The sequence below is a fragment of the Paroedura picta genome, chromosome 8, assembly GCF_049243985.1.
Source record: "Paroedura picta isolate Pp20150507F chromosome 8, Ppicta_v3.0, whole genome shotgun sequence".
Taxonomy (NCBI): Eukaryota; Metazoa; Chordata; class Lepidosauria; order Squamata; family Gekkonidae; genus Paroedura; species Paroedura picta.
In genome coordinates this window covers 68719390-68741133 of record NC_135376.1, presented here as the reverse complement: position 1 = coordinate 68741133, position 21744 = coordinate 68719390, and the positions used below count along the sequence as shown (strand labels likewise).

Below are 21744 nucleotides of genomic sequence, written 5' to 3'. Positions count from 1 at the left end.
GATTCAAGCTAAGAATTCAATCCACACATTTTTTGTTGTTAACCTCACCCATTTCCTCCTCTTCACTATAGCCCCAGCTCACATGAATTTTATCCATGCAGGACATGTGATCTTACACATAGCCTTTTTGGTGATCAAAGGACCCTCTTCTCCTTTTTGAGCAGTAGAAAACCTGACTGGATTCAATTCTGTCAGCTTTCTGGGTTCTTTCTGATTCTTTGGGATGCAAACCAAGTTTGTTCAAAAGTGCCAGACCTTCTTTCAGGTTAGCAGCTATATATATAGTGTCTGTACCAATATTTGAATCCCTTAATTCAGAAGGTCTCAGTTTTAAATTCTCATCATTTGTGGGACATTGGATGAAGAGGCATCCTCCAAAATAATACCTCAGCATTTTAATATTGCAAACATCATTCTCTTTTTGCCTCTTGTAAGGCTGCATTCCTCAATGTAATGCTTACAAATTTTACTATTTTTTTTTCTTGGCTGGCTTACTGATGAGACTCCATATCTGCTAGCAACTCTGTATTCATTATGAGTGGGATCTCCTCTATATCTGTTATTTATCCTTAGTGAATATAATCAATCCTTCATTCTCTGTTTACTCAGGTAGGTTGTTTACTGGAAGAATCAAGCTTCTTCAGAGTTCATATTAATTTTGTTTGCAGGTCTATTTTGTAACTTCTGAGCATGGCAGGGATAGGGATGGGCACAAATTGGGAAAATGTGGCTCTGTTTACGGCATGCTTGGTTCACAAACCAAGAACTATCATAGCTGACTCTTCTCTATCTGCCCTACAAGTCTGATGCAGATTGAATTTACAGGGTGTGAATTGCACTCCTCCTCAAAGGTGCACCCAGAAAAGTGCTTTCTGGGGAAATGACAGGTGGTCATTTTAACAGGCACAGGTTCAGGAAGTTCAAGAATAGACCCTATGAAAGGTAGATACATCAAAGTCACAGGGGACCTCTCCCAGATAATCATTGACCAGCCCTCCAAGTCTCCCCCACTGCTTTGAAATTTGATAAACATTTAGATTGAGTGGAGAGACTGTCTGGAAATGTATCTATTCACAAATCACAAGAACCTCCCCAAACTGCTTGAAAGTATATGAAAAATTTGTGCTGGCTGACCTGTCGTGAACTGCACTTGGTGAACCACAAACCAGCCCAAATGCATCACAAACGTTATTTAATGAGCTGGTTCATGTCAATCCCTACTCAAGTAAGCTCTTCCATTTCCTAACAGAGCTGTGCAGCTGTTCAAATCATTACCCTCTTTCACCTGAACCTCCAGCCATTTTAGTAGTTCTTATTGGATTACTCAACTGTGCTGTCTTTTAGGTACTCCCTTTTTCTTTATTCTGAAGTTTGTTATTCTGAAGTTTGTTTCTAAGGCTGGGTTACATGCTGAAGCTTCCTTCTGTTTCATAACTACTAAGATTCACTATTTATTTTGAATATAAGGTTGGTTGTCTTACCTGGGCTCCCCTGACTTAATAGAAGGAGTGGAGTTCAAACCTCCCTGTACAGTCATGTTTGATTTCTTCAGTTTAAATTCCCTAAAGGTCATTTTTGATATGACCTTTCATTGCCTGGAAGAAGCTGAGGGGTGGCTTCTTTCTGCACCACTTAACAAAGTTAGAAGTTTGAGATCATGTGGGAGGAATTAATACTGTGGCTCTTTCTCATGTCAGCATTGTTCCAGTTTTTGGAAGGGGCATCAATAACAGAAGAATTCATGGCATCTTTTCCAAATGGCACAGGAGAAAGCCATGTTTCAGCAGCTCCCTGCCACTAAAAGATTTGTCAAAGTGTTTGATAGTGTTCTTCTCCTCAACACTAACTTCATACATTTTTCAGCCTTCTGACAGTCATCTGTTCAGCCCGCAAGCATGCCAGTCATTGTACATGGACTCAGCCCATTAATGTGTGTGTATGAGGATCTGTAGTTCTGAGTACTTAACCTGACATTATGAGAGGAGTAGAATAAAGCTTTTCAGTCTCTCTCTGAAAACCAGCCAGCCAGAGGTAACAGGCATAATTTGCTATGGCAAGAAGTTTCAGAGTTCCTTCTTCGCGGGTTCTGTAGTTATCAACATAGAAGCTTAGGTGCCTGCAATATTAAATCTTTAAACACGAGAAGAAAGTATCCTGTTTGCAGGTAGTTCCTCTCTGGAATATTGTGCTCCCCAGGCAGACTGCAGTTCTCTGGGTAGGTGAGGGAAATTTTCCAAATTGCAAGAAGAATTGTATTAAATACTTTCTGTTATATCCAGTACTGTTTTATCCAGAATTTACTCCACAACATACTTTTCGTTTATTTAAACTTCAACTCTACAAGTTCAAGGTGGGTACCACTGAAAAACCTAGAACCTTTGGAAAACGCCAATTAAAATTAACACGGTCAAGGTTATAGCAATTGAATTGGCCCCATCAACCAAAAAGCCATTCCTGCTAGTAGGATCTTGCAGTGCTTCTGAAAGATGTCAAAGTTCTAACAAGTCCCTGATGCACCCATTTATTCAACTGTGAAGCAGTCACTGAGCCTCTGTATGCCAATGTTAGATGACCAGGGAGCATTCAAGATGTACTTTTTAGAGTGCATGGCAAGTCTCAGGGGGTGAGCTATCAAGGAATTTAACTAATCAAAGGATTTAGCAGTCTAAGAGCCACCTTGGAATCATTCTTCAAAGGTACTTGGGATGCACAAAGACCTGAATGAATGTGCCTTGAGCACATTTCCTCATTATCATTCTATAAATGCATGAGTGAATATATGAATCTGCAAAGACAGAACAGGTAATAGAAAAATGATGTGCAACTGAGCATGGTGAAACTTGGAACCCTTTCATTTTCTCTTATTCCTCCCCTGCAGCCCCTGTGGTTCGTAATGGATACCCCCATTTCCCCACCATGTGGAACAGGCCCGGTACTGTGCCATTTTTGTAATTCTTTTCCAACTATCAAGATATCTGCTGCCATCGTAATCAAAATAAAGGGGGGGGGGACACCTTCCCCTCCCCCAAAAAAACAAAGAGGAAAATTATACTCTTTTTACTTTTTTCTAAAAGGCATCTTTGATTTCTATAAAAATGGAAAGCACTTTCATACTTGTGACAGTAAGCCTGCCTCTGTACTCACTCCTCCTCTGCTTTTGGGCAGCTGCTTCAAAGCTTAAAAATGCATCAAAGAATGTCACTAGGGTCACAATGTTGTCTTTCTTTCAGCTGCTTTGTAGGGAGGAGGATTCTGCAGCATTTGACTTGTAAACTATGAATAAACCCACCTCCTCCTCGAAGTTCAGTAGTTAGGCAAGCTTCTTCTTTTTTCAGCCGAAAGTTTAACATTGTCAAATCTTCCCTAAAAGCTGTTGAAAAACTAATGGGGTAAGTCAACCCTGCGATGCTCTTTGAAGTGGCATCACTGGGAATAAGAGAGGCTAGGAACAGAGGCAAAAAACACACACACACTCTTCTCAACTTAAAAGGGGAACAATAAAACAGAAAAGCTGCATTGCAGTCGATGGATAATGTTTTCTAAAAATGCTTTTAAACATGCTTCATGGGTCTTTTAAAATGACTTCCCTGTGGGCTGCATTTTGGAATGCTGTAGGCTAGTCATTAGTATATATTGATATGCTTTATAATAAATGTATGTAGCCTGTATTTGGGGTAATATTTCAGCGCGTAGATGAGAGGATGGTGCAAGAGAGTCCAAGCCTCCAGGAGTTAAGAGCCTTGGAATAGTAATTGAATGCTTTCCTAGTTTATTGAGAAGATTTTAAAGAGGGAGAAACACATATAGTTAATAAAGACATATATAAAGCACACACACTGGTATAAGAATAGAGCAGATGGGATTGAACTGTTGCCATTAAAATTGTGGAATATAGCTCACAGAGGTAGAGTTGAAAGCTCCTACTCTGTCACTTGGAATCATAGAATCACGGAGTTGGAAGGGATCTACAGGGTCTTCTAGTCCAGCCCTCTGTAGAATACTTCTGAATAGGCATGGGCACAAAATGGTTCATGAGCCAAAATTTGTGATGAATTTGGCCTGGTTCAAGGCTCATGAACTGAGGATTGTGGGAAGTCTTCATCGAGTATTTTTCTGGATTTTTCTCTTGTTCAATTCAGCTGTTTAACCATCATTTTGCCCTCCCCTTCCAAGTGGGGGAAGTGAAATGGGCCACTGAAACAGCTGCCAGACATTTCAACCTAAGGGCCACCCGGCATGCCCAGCTGCAGATGAAGCCAAAGTGGTGTGAAAAAGTCATTTTAAAAACATCAATTAGATTTCAGCTAGTGTTTGAGCAAGACATGTGGCTAAAATAATCAAGTAACTACTGACTACGCCCCAAATGCTGTCCATTCTGACAATTAGTAGTTTTTCAAGACATCTAATAAATTACATTGAAATAATAAATCAACAATGTATATTCCGATAAGTATCTGTTTTCCCATAATTCTTTTTAGTAAGTTTGTTCCAAAACATTTGTTAAAATATCTTATTTTTTCTACCATTTACAAGAACTGAAGGTGGGTTACTATGATTTAATAATTCATACTAAGAGCATTAAAATGAAGTATGGAGGAATTATTTTGACATTCTGTTTCTTGCAGCTATACAGCACTGTTTTTTGGGAGGCTGTCTTTTTTGCTCTCTGCAACATTGCCTGCTGTGATTGAAAGTATGAACGATAATATCAAAATTAATATCCATTGAAAGCCAATGGCACTTTCCCATTTTGATAACTTGGATTTTGAAAGTCTAGCCCTTGGGGCCCAAAATCAATGTTTTGAGTTCTATTGAAAATCTATAGGCTTTTAGCTGTTGAACTCTGAACACAACTACAGTGAAACCAGTGCTTGCAGAGTTCTTTGAGAGCTCATAGACCATTTCAAAATTGCTGTTGAATGTTCTAAAACCAATCTTGTGTCTGAATGGTGTCATACCATTGATGAAAAAAATTACAACAGCTGTGCTGAGATTTAAAAGAATGGCCAGTTAAAATTCTGCACGGTGGCAAGCTATATTCCACAGGTTTCCAATTCAAGTGAATTTGTGGTAGAAAATAATTTTCCTGGTTTGTTCAACTTTTTTGGCAACTTTATTACATCATAAATTTTGCTTTGTTCAGTCACTGAGACAAGAGTGGGCACACCAAAACTCTACCCATTGAAAATCTTATTCAGCAACTTTTCTGTCTTCTGAGATTTTGACAGGCATTGCCGAGGACCCCCAAAGGGTTACCTTTCCTGTGAGGAAAGTCTGAACAGTGTGGGACTTTTAATTTAGATAAGAGACAACTAAGGGGCAATATGATAGAGGTCTATAACATTGTGCCTGGGGTAGAGAGAGTGGACATAGAGATCCCCCCCATTTCTATCCCAAAATACTAGAATTTGAGGGCATCCAATGAAGCTAATGAGCAGTAGTTTCAGGCCAGAAAAATTTATTTACTCAATGACTGATTAAAATTGGAATTCCCTGCCAGAGGATATAGCGATGGCCACAGGCATCAACAGCTTTAAATGGGGATAAGACAGATTCATGGAGTTTAGCAAAAAAAAAAAAAAAAAAAATTAGGGGGGGGGGATAACCAGTTTCGAACACGATGTGTGGTTTAGCCCTTAATATTGAATAGATGATTTTCTGACCTCCAAATATTGTTGAAGTGACTGGATAGAGAAGAAGTATCCTCACATCAACTTGAATTTATGGTCTGAAAATCTAGAAATAGCAAAATCTTAGGTGGATGAGTGAATGTGAGTTCATCTTAATTGGCTGAATTACCCTGACATTTTCCTGCCTAAACTTTATCAGGAAAGTAGCACAATAGTTTATTGGTAAGGCTATAGCTCGGTCACTGAAAAAGAAAAGTGAAATGACAGTTTAAAATTTGCATATTAGATGGACTCTAAAATTATGCCGTTTGTAATTTTTCCAGGCGAACAGTTTCCACGTGTTTCTGTTGGTAGAACAGTGGTTTCCTGCTATGTAAAACAATTACAGTCTCACTCATGCTGACTGGTTTAGCAGCTGTCTAAAGACAGAACCATTTGTGCTTGTCGAGTGAAGCTCGGTGGAGATTCTAGCTCAGATACTCAGCTAGCTTGAATTGCCACAGCTTCTCTGGGAGTCAGTGGGCTGTTGACGTTTGACACCGGCTGAGACCTTGGCATGCTCTTGGAGGTTATGAATGATGACTGATACCTTCATGGAGTTCAAAAATATTGCAAAACCTACAGGGTGAGAACTTAAAGTAGTGAATCAGCTGCCAGTAGTTTGTCATGTTTGTGAAGATAAATACAATTCTGTTTTGTAATAGTGGCTGAAATGAAGAGGCAGTCAAAAGTGCTAAAGTCCCCAATTTAATTGCATAGCACAATTGAGATACATCTGAACAGACAAGAGCAGTATGGGCATGAACGTAGCTTACTCCAGTGTTTTTATCAGCTCCTCAACCCAGGCAATAAACATAGTCTGTCCTTCATGCCTCATCCTTTATTTTTATTTATTTATAATTAAATTTATATCCCCCCACTCTTACAAAGTGGCTTGTGATGGGTCACAAAATTCTCATAAAACCCCAACAATCATAAAAATCCCATTAAGACCCATTAAATCCCATTCTAAATGGTGACATAACTTCCACCCTTCCCCTCTCACAGACTACAAGATAGACTCTAGGGGAGCACAGCAGCTGATGACCTGGCTAGCACAGGAAGAGGCCCAGATCTTACCCGCCCTAGCCTCAACCAAAGACCAACCTGGTGGAAGAGCTTATCTTGCAAGCCCTCTGGAACTGGGAAAGTTCCATCATCTCCCAGGAGTTCACTCCACTGAAAAGTCTCTGGCTCTGGTTCAGGCCAGGCGAACCTTTCTCATGTGGGGAACCTCTAACAGATTTGCAGCCACAGAGTGAAGAGCCCTGTGAGGGGCATAAAGAGACAGGAGATGTCACATATATGTGGGGCCCAGACTGCAGCTGGCTTTAAAGGTTAATACCAAAACCTTGAACCTGATCTGGGCAGCAACCAGCAGCCAATGTAGCTGCCTCAGCACCGGCTGGATATGAGCCCTCCAAGACCCTAGCAGCTGCATTTTGTATCAGCTGCAATTTCTAGGTCAAAGGGTAGGCCCACATAGAGTGAGTTACAAAAGTCTAATCTGGAAGTGACCATTACATGGATGACTGTGGCCAAGCAGTCCAAAGACAGTTAGGGCACTAGTAGCCTCACGTGGCACAGATGGAAGAACGCTGTGCGAGCTATTCCTGTGACGTGGGCATCCAACGAAAGGGAGGCATCCAGGATCACACCCAAATTTCTGGCTGAGAGTGAGATATTGAGTTGCACCCTTGCCAGGATTGGGAGGCATGCTCCCTGATCCATTGCCTTCCTACCCAGCCACAGGACCTCCATCTTGAAAGGGTTGAGTTTCAGGCTACTCTGCTCTAACCATCCAGCTATGGCTTCAAAACATCTGACAAATGTACCAGGGAGAAGTCTGGGCAGCCGTCTATCAGGAGATAGAACTGTACACATTGGCCTTTCAACCACAGGATGAAGTTATAACCACAAAATTTAGCTAAAATGGCCATACCACCACCAAGTCGATTGCTTCAATCTGCAAATCAGCTTTTCTCAACTTTTTTACCATTGAGAAATCCCTGAAATATTGTTCAGGTTTGAGTAATCCCGGAAGTGGTACAATCATGCAGAATATGGTTGGGAAGGATATCTGTGTAAACACCCACACAAGGGCCCTCCCCTACCACCCACTCCAGGCCCATTAGTGGCCATTTGGGGGGGGGCAGGTCGACATGAACATGCATGGTCATATTGTCTGATACTTTTAAATATATATATATAAATATTAATTAACTCCCTGGTTGAGAATACTTGCTGCAGATTGAACATGGCTAAAGTTGGGCTAGTACACATCTCATAATAATTATGATCCCTAAACTATGAGTGAAAAGATAGGAGGATGGTTAAGGAATTGTGTGCTAAAGCAAAAATATTCAATAAAGATACTGGCACAATAGGTAATATGCCTCCCGGATTAGGACCTTTAAAGTTTTTCTCGGCTAACTGCTTTTATTCCAAAAGGGACTTTTTGTAACCTAGAGAAATGCTAAATCAGCTGCCTTCTGTGAAACAAAGGTATTGTCCAGTGCCTCATCAAATTAGGTTAATCAGAAACCTTCTCCCAATGGATATATCCTAGGCGTTGATTGCTATTTAAAAGTGGCATTCTGACTTTGGGTCAGATTTGACTTGCTTGCTGAAGTCAGCACCCGAGGAACTGTTGCCTAATTGTGTTTTTAACTGAAAAAACATTGATCTAGCTATTTGCAGTTTGGTAGTTTTTATATGTTCTTCTTGCTTTCTTTTACAAATTGCTAAGCTGCTTAATGATGGAAAAACTGTAAAGGATAACTTAGAAATGTTTAGTTCTGAAATGCCCTTCTCATCACATTTGCTACCCAGCACCAGCTGCAGATTCTGCAACTGTATCCACTTGAGTTTACATGATTTGATCATCAAGGGGAACAGGAGTGTTTCATAGATGAGTTTTATTACTGACTTATTTAATAGGCCCCTAATTGCCTGGAGGGATCCAAAGGTAGTAAAATGTTTTCTGGAAGAGTCCAAACTAGACGAAGATTCCTGTAGCAAATACGTCATCTCCATTTTGCGTTTCTACAAAATGGCAGGAGACACTGTAAAATCTCAATTTAAATAAAATGTAAAAGCTGCCTAGAGGTATTACCATAAAGGAATGTCTACCAGAAATCAGATCCAGAAAACAAAATGTTAAGGTAAGACAAATATCTGAACAAAAATTATTACAACAGATGAAAAAATGGGACAGAAAAGATCAAGCTAGATTTGAGTCCAATAAGACCTTTTCTAGATCAACTAGATTTTGGAGATATGGGCTTTTGAGAATCACAGCTGATGAAGGTTTCTGAGGTGCCTGGCCTTGAACCAAGCTGTTCTACTACAGCCCAACACAGCACCCTCTAAAACAAAAACAAAACCAGGGCATTCAATATGACAGAACAAAGATCAGTTTGAAAATTCTGTGTAACAAACACCATCAGCATGTAGCCAGTAAAGTAGTGAAGGCTGCCAGATCGGGGACTGTGGAAGAGAACATATTTATCCTCCTCATAAATTTAAATGCACGAAACCTTGAAAAAAATTTATGTTGAGTGAGAGAAAACAATTAAAATTGATTTCCAAGGGAGTGACATCTGGAAATGTTATGGATTTCAGTTTCTTATAATTTGCTACCTTGTGTTTAGCAAATTTTGTCTGTAGATAATCTCTGCTCATGAGGGCTTGAAACCTTAAGTGTCAGTAAAGTGGGCTTCAGCTCACTGAAATCAATCAATGCACATAATTTCCTAGTTCTCGGTGCAACACTGGTAGTGTAGATTTAAATGACTGTAGATTTAAAGGAGACATGGGCTCCCATGGAAAAGAGTCTGTGAGCTGCAGAAACACAAGCTTTTTAGCTGCAAACATCCTGTAGTATCTGTTTTCGGGCTGAAGAGAAAGGCAGAATTTCGCTTTTAGTACTTGAAGGCTACATCAAAGTTTTTGAACCATTATTTGCCGCCTTTCTGTGAAGCCGACATTTAATTTGGAAGGTGCTCAGTTAGGACTCCTACCATTATTAAAATAGTTTTATCCCATCAGGGCCTGTTTTTCACACACTAGATAATGTACTTTTGATGCACTTTTGATTTTCCTGGTTTCCAAAGGGTTTACATATAACTACCCATTAGAAGAATAATATAGTTATGACAAAAATCCTCCATGCATAAAATAATTCACCAAACAAAATCAGCACAGGCCCTACAGAATTAACACTACAGACCAGAGAGAGAAGCCAAATGTTAACATTTGATCTGAATGTTAATAGAGAGTTTCTAAATAAAATAAATAAACAAACAAACAAAAATAAGTGTGTGTGTGTGTATAAAACACGGTCAAGTTACAGCTGACTTATGGTGATGCCAGCAAGGGGCTTTCAAGGCAAGTGAATAGCCAAGATGGCTTGCCTTTGCCACCCTCTGCAGTCTTCCTTGGAGGTCTCCCTCCCAAGTATCAACCCTGCTTAGCATCTGAGATCAGAAGAGATCAGGCTATGCCATGCCATCTTCCCCTCTAAATAAACAAACAGTACATAGATAAACACACATGAAGTTGCCTTTTACTGCATTGTTCCATCAAGGTCAGTGTGGCCTACTAAGACTGTCAGTGGATCTCAGTGGTTTCAGCCATAGGGCTTTCACATCACATACTGCCTGGTCCTTTAAACTGGACCTGGGATCTTCTGTGTGTAAAGCAGAGCCTCTTCTACCGAGTCACAGCCCCTCCCCTAAGTACTTGCACTAGTAGCTGATGAAATGCTGAACTATACTTGGTAAATTAATCTGGGGAAAGAATTTTACAGCCAGGGTGCCATGACAGCGAGGCCCTGTCTCAGATTACTGATCACTTTGTCTCCATACATGAGGCAGCCACGAATTGAGTCTTCATAGAAGATCTCTTTTGAACAGGTTGCTACATGAGCAGGAGAGCATTTTATAACCCAAACCTCAAACATTAAGGCTCATTAGGTCAAGCCAGGAACTAAACGGTTAACAGCTGTAAATCTTTAAGCAATAGAGATGTACGATCAGTTCTACTCTTTCTGATTTACAACATCAATGTAACATTGTGAACCTGTTTGATTCCTAAAACATATGAAAGTAATCTGATTTGGATATCATGGCATAGCTCAGCCTTTTTCAACTTTTTTTCATTGGGAAACTCCTGAAACATTCTTCAAGCTTAGACAAACTGCAGAAGTGGCGCAATTGTGCAGAATATGGTTGGGAAGCATAGTTGTGTACACACCCAACCAGGGTCCTTCCCCTTCCCACCCATCATTTGCTATTTTGGGAGGGAGGGGGGGAGGGTGACATGACCATATATAGTCATATAACCCAACAAATTAAAATAAATATATTAAAAATTAATTAACTCCCACCCATTTAATGAAACCCTGGTTCAGAAAGCCTAGCATAGATAAATATGAGGATATTATGTTTGTCGAGAAAAGTGTAGCTTGCCCTAAATAGGGAAGGTAGAATAATGTGAATTTAAGTTTCCTTGTCAACTATACACACTAAGCAACAGCACCTCTGTTTTACATGGCTTGTGTTTACGTTTATGATCCCCCTCCTAAGTAAGCCCTTTCTTCTCCAGGATCCTGGACATGAGTTCTCATTGTAGAGTCCCCTTCCAAAACAGCCACTTTCCCCTGGGAAGCTCATTTCTATAGTCCAATTCCAGGAGATTTTCAGGCCACACCTGGAGGTTGCTGACCCCTGGGTCAGGAGGCGGGCCTCAAGAATCCAAGAGTGGGCAAGAGCTTTTGCCATGCAGCCAGCCCTCAGAAAGGCCATCATGCAGGTTTGCATCCTAGCGCCCGATTTATTCCTGGTTTGCCTCTAGTCACAAATATTATTGGAATCATGTGGGTACCAGCTACGGAAAAAGGGATGCTATGCAACTTTGGTAACACATGAATCATTGTCAAGGTTGACTGTAATGTCTAGACTAATTAGTCTTTACTCCCAAATTGCCATACCCTAAACCAGTGGTCCCCAACCCCCGGTCCTGGGACCAGTACTGATCAGTCGGTACCGGGCCTCGGCTCCTCCTTGTCCTCCTCTCTGGTTGCTGCCTCGGGGGCTGCCCTGCCACTCTGCTGATGGCTCACCTTTGGTGTTCTCTGGCAGCTGCCATGGCTGGGGCTCCCCCTCGGCGTGGCACTGCGCAGCTGCTGCTGGCAGCGCCCCCCCAGGGGCAGCAGGAAGTCAGCAGCGCCGGCAGGAAAGCAAGCAGAGCAGGAGCCCAGGCGGCGGCCGTGACATCCCTCAGCAAAAGACTACCCCCCGGGCCTCAGTAAAATTGTCAACCATTGACCGGTCCCCGGTGAGAAAAAGGTTGGTGACCACTGCCCTGAACCATTGCTGAAAAAGTGCGATATATGCATTTGATTTTGAGTTAATTGAAGTAATTAATACTGCATTGTTTGTTCTTTCTAGGGATTGCTGTTATACTATGACATCATTGAATCAACCTTTGAAAAGACAAAGCTGCCCAGCAGAAAAGTTGATAGTTTTGATCATTTTCAAAAATGCTTTGCAATTTTAAAGTTACACAAAGAAAGAGCGGATTGCAGCAGTTCTGTTGTTTCAGATGATTCAGCTGAGGAAGACGTGAAAGGCTGGAAAGCAATCCGAGTGGATCTGGTTGTCAGCCCCTTTGAACAGTATCCATTTGCTCTGTTAGGATGGAGTGGATCAAGGGTAAGTAATGGACATAATCCTAAATGAATTTTGATAACGCAAGGTAGCCTGGAGATCCCTAGTTCTGGAAAGTATTTCTGGGTTTGTGCTGTGTTTTCCCTCTTTTACTGTTATTCGATGCTTCTTCCAAGGAGATTAGGCTACTATTTTTATCTTCTTCCCACAGGCTGATAAATCATGATCTTAAAGTCATTTGAACTTCCATCTCTCTAATCCTGAATCAAACGGTATCTGTTACTGGGGTGTATTGTGTGTGCTCGACAATGTAAAAACAAACAAACAAACCAAACCAAACCCTGCATGGTAAAATTAGAGTTAGAATAAATTATGAAACTTTCACATGTTCAGATTTCTGTATAAATAATTGAAATAGTTTAGCAATGGTACATAATAGGTAAGAAGGATTTGCATTTTAATTTTTTCCTGTTTTTTTGATGGCCCTCATCATGCCCAATCTCAGAAGCTAAGCAGGGACAGCCCCGGTCAATATTTGAATGGGAGACCACCAAAGAAGTCCAGGGTAGCTATGCAGAGGCAGGCAAGGGCAAAACACCTCTGAAGTCTCTTTCCTTGGAATTCTTATTGGATTGGCTACAACTGAATGAGCACCACCACTGTATGCATGGTTTGATTGACTGAACATTTTAGCAAAAAGGACCACTGGAACATAAAAATGCCTGAATGTTTTTTGGTTCTTTTAGCTTGAGGAACCCAGGTTTGTCTCATCCAGGGTTTATTTTCCAAAGGAATCAAGATTCAGATTATCTTCTTTATGCTTTTGAAAAAATTGTTTTACACCATTAGCTTTAAGCTTTCTTTTAAAAATGAATTTGAATCAATCTTTTAATCCATTAAACATGTTGCTTTCTATATAAGAGGTGTCTGAAAAGCCCTTTCTGTGTCTGAACTGAGCACCACACCCCCTCCCAGAAGTATAAATGGGCTGATGTGATTCTGTTGTTAAAGTTTACCTTCCTGTGGCAAACTTTCAGATGGGTAGCCATGCTGGCCTGCAGTAGAAGAGCAAGCTTTGAGGCCAGCTTGTACCTTAAAGACCAACAACATGTCCAAGGTACAAGCTTTCAAAAGTAAGAAAGCTCTCTTCAACACCTGGCAAAGTAGATTTTCTCTTCCAGACTTGCAGTTTCTGTCTCCTATCCTGTGCTTGCTGTGAATTGATATTGCTTTTGTCATGCAAGCTGTTTTCTGCCCGGAACCAGAGCTTTCATACTACTTTTAAAAGAAATCCCTCTAGTTTAGTGTTCAGTTGCTTTTGGTATCTTCTTGTTGACATCGTCTTGGCTGACTTTTATGTCTCAGCCAGGTTTTAAATTGATCAAAATGGCCTGAATAATTTTTGATCAACAGTTACAGATGTTGTGAATTATCTTTGACTGGAACTGGAGCCTGTGTTTTTGTGCGTGATTGGCAGGTTGTCTTTCACCAAGAAATGTTCAGTGTAGAATGATGCCTTAACAGAGCAGGATACTTTGTGCTCTGAAAGAGGCATTCCTTGCATTGGAAGACGGAAGGGTAACTGGCTTCAATTATGTGTAAATAAATTCAGTTGCAACTGATAGGAGTGAGCCTTTTTCGTATTATGCTGGAATGATTTCAGTCCTTCTTGGAACATAGGTTGCAGAAGATACAACTAAGATACCTTTGGTTCCATCCCTTGGCTGTTGATCTATGGGACTGTCCAAAGTTCCATTTTGTTCTTGTTCTATATGAGATGTACCTGAAATCACCAGGACAACGAGATTCAGTAAAGATTCAGTAGAGGCCAAAAAGATTTGGGAGGTATAGAGAGTCAAAGCTCCCTTCATCAGAAGGACCCAAACCTAGTTGTTCTGATGCAGACCAACACAGCTGCAATCTGAAACGATCTTCATGAAATCAAAATAAGTGTTTTTCTGGAAGACCACTATGCAGATGACTCTCTGCTCTCTTTTCTGTTTATCAAACTCCATTGGGTGTACTTAACTGGGGTCTGAAGGTGGTTAAAACAATGGGAAGGAACAAACTGAAATATAATCCAGGCAAAACAGAAGTGTGGTGGTTTTGAGGATAAACTGATGCCAGAATAGGCATACAGTCAGATGGATGGGTTAAATTACCCTTAAAATAGCAAGCTTGACTTCTGGGAGTGTTCTTAGATCCCCCCCCCACCTACCACCTCCATAAGTAGATGGAGATAGCTAGGAGTGCTTTCATAAGCTTAAACTGGTATGCAACTGTGGCCATTCCTGGAGATAGTGGACCTGGCCAGTCTAACAGTCCTTGAAATGTCTAGATTGGTCATGGCCAACACATTCCACATGAAGCTACCTTTAAAAATAGTCCAGATATCTCCATGGGGTCAAAACATAGCTGTTAAGATTACCAAGTGAAAGCTTAAATCGTCTTATTCCAACTACACTGGCTCCCAGTTTGTTTCTGGACTTTAAAGCCCTAAATGATTTGAGCCCAAAGTACCAGAGGGAGCAGTTTTACTTGTTTATAAAGCTGCTTGTACTCTGAGATAGTCTCAGCTACCTGTTTCACCTGACCTTTGGAATGCCTCCCCATGAGTTACCTTTGTAATATTTATTCATTTATTTATCCATTTGTAGCCCGTTACTCCCACACAATGTTTCTGTGTCTGCCTTCCAGGGCCTATTGAAGACATTTGTGTTTTAATGAGCCTTGTCAAATTACAGGACTATCCTGGTATTGAAATCTTGCTGCTTTTAAAATTTCAAATGCTCTTGATAAACAAGAAACAAAGATTCACCCTTGTCAGTTAATTGGCAAAAAACAACCAGTAGGAAGCTACCACCCGGACATAAAGAACCAAAGACAATAACGGGATGTTAACAAGAAATCAGATGGCCAGAATACACTAGACTAAGCAGCCCATTTTAGATATCAAAAAAGTGAAAAGCAGATGTCTGTCTCTGGAACTTTGAATATGACAATCAGACATGTTCAAGAGTTGAGAATCCGTTCTGTAACTTAAAAAGAATGCATTTGCAACAGCATGTTTTAATTCAAACCAAGGCACATGAAAAATTGTTTTACATCCCTAATGGGAATCACATGCAAAGTACTTCTGCTCTTTGGTTCATGATAAGCATGAAATGATGAGAGCTAGAAACATACCAGTACCTTTAAGAAAAAATCAAAGCAAGCTTTGATGCTTATGAAAACAACATCCTTGAACCTTTTAAAACTGCATTCCTGGCTTCTAAGATGCTTTAATCAATGTGTGTCTAAATTGTAATTGAGAAGCAATGAACAGTGTGTGTCGATTAAGGCCTAACAAACATTATATGAGGTGTCTTTCCTTGGCAGTGGCTTCTAAATGGCTTCAGGCAGGTACCTCTGAATACTTTGAAAACTTTTGTGCTCACTGAAAAAGTGCAAACACCTCCGGTTTTGACTCAGACAAATTGTGTGAGTCACAAGCAAATGGAGTCCAGTATGTGTTTAAATTAAACCATCTCTTCTTGTAAAACTATAACAATCGGTGGGGCCGTTTGTATCAGACAAAGCTAATGTGATATAGTATTACATGTCAAAAGACAGTCCCTCTGGGTGAGCATCCATTAAGACACTCACATGAACTGCAGGCTACATTCATTACAGGGAAGATGGTAATGTATGATCACACTTTCATATTTCTTAATGTTATCTCTACAGCAAGAGGGACCTGACAGACTTCCTTGTAAATGGTGACTGTGTTTTCCCATCCCATCCTTCTAAGACCAACTTAATGAGATCCACAATTCTCTTGTGTTTCCAAATCCACTGTTGTTGTTGTTTTTTTTGCATACACCAGTTGAAAGCCTAAGCATTTAACGTAGGTCTGTGCTCAGCCAGATGCTATGACGGAGTTTTTACTTGCAACTGCAAATATCGTGTTTTCTTAAGAAAAGGAGTTGGTTTTTATGCCCCACTTTTCACTACCCAAAGGAATCTCAAAGCATCTCCCCTGCTTCTTCCCTATGAGGTAAGTGAAACTGAGAGAGCTCTAACAGAACTGCTCTGCAAGAACAACCCTAAGAAATCTATGGCAAGCTCTAGGTCACCCAGCTGGCTGTGTGTGAAGGTGCAAGGAATCAAGGCCAGTTCTCCATATTAGAGTTTGCAGCTCATAACCACTACATCCCACTGGCTTTCTTTAAGCAGGTTTGAGCTTAATATATTCATTTTGGTTTCTAAGACTAACATTGAGACTTTTATGTGTTTGCAGCAATTTGAGCGTGACTTGCGGAGATATGCTACTCATGAAAAGAAAATGATGCTGGATAATCATGCCCTATATGACAAAACAAAGGTATTTCCTATCCCTGCAAATGCCACAAAAGCAATTACCCTCTTTCTGAGTGCTGTCTATTTTGACTTGTCTCTCATCATGTCAAACAATAATGTCCAATCCTTCCAGAAAACAACACTTTTAGTATATCTGCAAATAAGCCTACTATTGCTATTAAGGTCTATTAATAATTGTTTGCAGAGCCTGGGACACATACATAATAGATGGGTTCAAATAGGAGAAGAAGAGTTGGTTCTTATCAGAAGGAGTCTCAAAGCAGCTTACAGTCACCTTCCCTTTCCTCTCCCCGCAACAGACACCCTGTGAAATAGGAGAGCCCTGATATCACTGCTCAGTCAGAACAGCTCTAACAGGGCTGTGACGAGCCCAAGGTCACCCAGCATGTGGAGGAGCGAGCTATCAGACCTGGAAGCCTTTAGGAAAATGAAAGAGAGAAAGAAAGATGGAAGAGGGAAAGAAGGCATCAGTTCTCCTGGAAAAAACAGCTGCTTTGGAGGGGCACTGCCCTTCCTACCTACACCCCCATAAAACAGTATTTACACAGTCCCCACTGTCTATGCTTTCTTCCAGCAGAGAGCTGAAACCTGAGACCAACACAGGAGGCAAAGGAAGCAGCAGGCTTCCCTCATTTGCCTGGGGGAGATGAAGGGTGGGAAGAGGCTGAGGATGGGGCAACTTACCAGCAGCAGGGCCTTTCAGAAAGGCCAGCACCTCTTCCACTCAGCAAGCAGCAGGAAGAGGAAGAAGATGCCAGATCAGCCCCCACAATTGGCTTTCAGTGGCAGAGTGCTTTCTCAGGCAGTCCAAGGGCATCAGCAGAAGGTGCTGGTCCATAACCGAGGCCTCCCAGCCTCAGGTTAATCCAGCTCCCACCCAGGCTGGGCCTTGGGAGAAATGGGGGATGGGAAAAAGGCAGCCTGTCCTTTGGGAGATGTGGAGGGTGGGATGGAGGCAGCTCCCCACAACCTTCCCTGCCTGGCCTGGCCTTGCAAGACATAGGGGGACAATAAGGGGGAAGCTTACCCATCCCCTACAGCCTTTCCTGCCCAGCCATTGGGAGTTGGAGGGTGGGGAGGAGGCAGCCCATCCCCCATGGTCTTCTCTACCCAGCCTGGTCTTTGGAAGATGTGGAGGAAGGGGAAGAAAGGAGGCATCCCCCCTGTGACCTTCCATGCCTGGCCAGGCCTTTGAAAGATATGTGGAGTGGGAAGGTGGGAATAGTGGTGACCTGTGTAGAACCTGTTTTATGGGGAGATGTTTTATGGGGAGATAGGAGGGCCAGTGATCCTCCAAAACAGCTGTTTTCTCCAGGAGACCGGATGCCTTCCTTCCTTCCCTCACCCCTCTTTTTTTCTCTTTCTTTTTCTGCCTCTTTCACTTTCTTTCATTCTGTCTTTCATCTTCCTGAAGATTTCTGGGCCCCGCCTGGAACTTGTCAATCCTGCTGGCTGCATGTGGAAGAGGAGTCAAGAATCAAACTCAGCTTTTGAAATTAGAGTCTGCTATTCTTTAACCGAAGAGCCTCTTGTGGCGCAGAGTGTTAAGGCAGCCGCCTGAAAGCTTTGCCCATGAGGTTGGGAGTTCAATCCCAGCAGCCGGCTCAAGGTTGACTCAGCCTTCCATCCTTCCGAGGTCGGTAAAATGAGTACCCAGCTTGCTGGGGGGTAAACGGTCATGACTGGGGAAGGCACTGGCAAACCACCCCGTATTGAGTCTGCCATGAAAACGCTGGAGGGCGTCACCCCAAGGGTCAGACATGACTCGGTGCTTGCACAGGGGATACCTTTACCTTTACCTATTCTTTAACCACTTTACCACTCTGGATTTCAAGATCGTGGGGAGCAGAACCCAGGAAGGTAACAGAGCAGGTGTATGTTCTAATGCCTGTTGCATTCCTGGGTGTAACAAGCTTAGCCTCTAGCTTTTAATAAGTCTTCATAGTTGTATGTATGTGACATCACTTTGCCTCTTTTTTCTTTATTTTCTTTGCTGGAGCACAGCTTTTGATTTTTTTAAAAAAGTTAGATGAATAACTTTTGTCCTCATCTAGCACACTGGCCTTACACCGGCTTGTCGGTTAATTGTCTGATAAATTACTGTTCATTGTCATCTTCCTGCATTTCAGCAGTTGCTTCATGGCAGCTTCATGGCCATTTGCAACACTGAGTCTTTTGGGAGAGAGAGCTTTCCGTATCCACTAGTTCCACTACAGTCTGAGACTGTACTCTGGGGTGTCCTATACTTCTAATAAATTTGGACACAGACAAGTTATTTTTTTTTCCTATGCACATTATACGTTTCTTCTGTATCCTGTTTACAGACAGGCTTCTTCAGTCACCAAATATTTTATAGCTGAGCGCTGAAGAGTTGTTCTCTTCTCATAATGCAGTATTATTTTTTAGTGACGAGGGTGGGAAGTCCTGCTGCGAAGGCTCCCTGGACTTGTGCTTTTCATTGAAAAGAGCCCCCTCCCCCCAAAAAAATCCCTGCTGCTACTGCTGCTTCCAAATGGCTTCATTGGGTCATGAAGAGGAATTTGATACAAGCCAGTTTAGCATCTTGGGGCTCTTATGTTGAATTGTTTCCTGTGACCCGGGAAGCCAAGAAAATAGCATGTCCGGAAGAGAAGCTTGCAATTGCTGGCCTGTTTGCAGGGTGAAAACGTTTACCATTGTTTGCTTCCTTTGCCAGGCTCTAAGACCTACCCTGAGCCTGTTCCCTCCAGAAGGCATGTATTGTTCCAAAGCAATTTATTACCCTGCAGAGATTTTGTTTTTTAAAGCAAGACTTTCAAAAGCAGGGAAGGCACTGCAGACTGTGCAGCTAAGCATGTCACCTTACGGCTGTTTTATGGCTGTTTTAGACAATCTCCTTACTCTCAACTGTGGAGCTGGAGAGGAGAGGGCACCACCTTTCTCTGCCAAACACAACCTTTGTGATGATGCAAGAAAAAATCCCTGGCATCCGAAGAAGCATCACACAATATGGGAGGATTCAGTGATTCGTTTTCCAGTTCTGTCCCTGTCTTCTAAAACTATCAGGAAATAGATCATCAGCATCAGAAACTGATATTCTCATCAGTGGACTCACAAAAGCCAAACAGTCCACATATAACCGACGATGGGCAACAAACACAAATGGATCCATCTATACATCCCTGGAAAATTCCACCAGTTTTTTGGTTGAGGCCATAGAATATCAGAGTCCACATTGAGGACATCAAGCTCCCCTTAGGAAGATCTCCCCAGAGGCTCAGTATTAGAAGGTCCCTTGAGCCAGGAGGAAGAGGGAGTTTTGCCATCAAGGTGGGTTGTAACTGGGGAATTTTAATGCTTGTTTTATGGGGTTTTACTGTAGAAAGTAGTTAACTACCATGGGCCATTTTGGGAGTGGCAGTATGGAAATTAATATATAAAGAAATTGTCCTGTTACGCTCTAACAAGCATTTGCAACTGTATGGAAAAGACAATCAAGTTGCAAATGTTTGCTGTCATATAGTAAGTGCACAATATCCAGTTATGCGCAGATGCAGCACAGGTTTAGCAATGATGAACACTGCACTTCCCAAAAGAGAAGCCATAGAGAGTCTGCCAATCAAGAGCTCGCTTTTCCTAGCCAGTCATAGACCAATTCCAAATCAGGAATTTGTTCCCTTGCACAGTCTCCCATTGCTCGTAGGTTTTAGAGCTGCTTCCTCATAATGTCACTAGTAACCCGTAGCTCTCCAGTGGGTGGCGCAGATTTTCGTCAAGTTTACTGTACAATGAGGGAAATCGCAAAATCCTCCTTTCCCCCTTTTTTTGTTGTGATGCGAATCAGGGCACAAACAGGGGCAAGCCTGTCTGAAGGGAGAAATGTGCAACGGTCTTTTTAGTGCTGTGCCCACCCTTGCACCCACTTTCCCTTCCCCGTTTCTGGATTGAATTTTTTTTTAAATGGTGCGGTCTGCATAGCTACAGGACCGCAAAGTGACTTGCCCTCAGTTAAAATAAAATGTTCTCTTCAGTATGCACAGTAATATTGGGATTGGGACGCAACACATTCCTGTTGTGTTTTCTGGCATTGGGGTATGAACAGGGAAAGAGGGGCTGTGTGTTCGATGAAGCAGCGCTTAGCTTAACGTCTGTGCATTGTGTTTTAAATCTTCATTGTGAACACACAATCATCAGGGTCCAATTACCATGGCCAGCCTATCACAAATCTACCTGAACATAAAAACATCATATAAAAAATTCCCAAAAGAGATCTACATAAATGTTTTCTTGTTCTGGCGTGATCCAGTAGCAATACGGAAGTGTACGTTTTTTTGAAAAATGTTTTACTGTTGTGGTGTGTCCCTGTGGCAACCCAGAAGGGTGTAACCACTGCTGTGAAGGGATTGGTGGCTTGTGTTGATTGACAACTTGAGGAGCTGGGGGGAAACTTTGGGTTTTCCACACTTCCTGCTTCTCTGCTGCTTCATGGGGAGGCAAAAAGATGGGGGAGGATAACATGGGAGGGGTCTCCCGTCAGAAAGCGTGAAAAAACACATGGTTTACTATAGTACGTTTGCAAGCAGGAGGCAAGCGTGTGTTTTCTGCTTCCATGCGGAATCAGTCATACATTAGAAACATACCTGGAGCAGAAGTTTTAAATACATATTTTGTTGAAAGCATTTGGGTGGTTGATAATCAAGGATCTGAGATGCCTCAGACTGTAGTAATCAAACATTAAGAGTTACAAAATGAAAGTTTCACGTTCTAGGTTCTGGAATATCCAGAATGAAGGTTCCAGGTTTTGGAATATCTGTTATGGGTGAAGTACTATCACAGCTGTTCCAGCACCATTCCCTGTCATTGCATTGCTAGCCTAAGAGTGGCAGTTCTCAAACAAAGAAACACTTCCAAGCAAATTACAGCGTAAGATTACTGAACCTGAACCGGAGGACATAGGATTCTTATCTCGCTACAGTTGCTAATTTTCTGTCCCTGAACATTCTCCTCTGTTCTACTCATGCTGATTACAGTATGCATTGTGCCTTTGCATACTTTACAAGTGTTAT

The 21744-nt window shown here is 41.8% G+C and overlaps 1 protein-coding gene across 1 annotated transcript in view; it reads left to right on the top strand.

Moving 5' to 3' along the window:
• Positions 1 to 21744, top strand: part of DNTT (DNA nucleotidylexotransferase) — a 106686-nt gene that overhangs the window by 69573 nt on the left and 15369 nt on the right. The window contains exons 9-10 of the mRNA XM_077350952.1: positions 12122 to 12385; positions 16620 to 16703. Coding sequence (XP_077207067.1) covers positions 12122 to 12385; positions 16620 to 16703 — 348 coding nt within the window. The remainder of the gene's footprint in view (positions 1 to 12121; positions 12386 to 16619; positions 16704 to 21744) is intronic.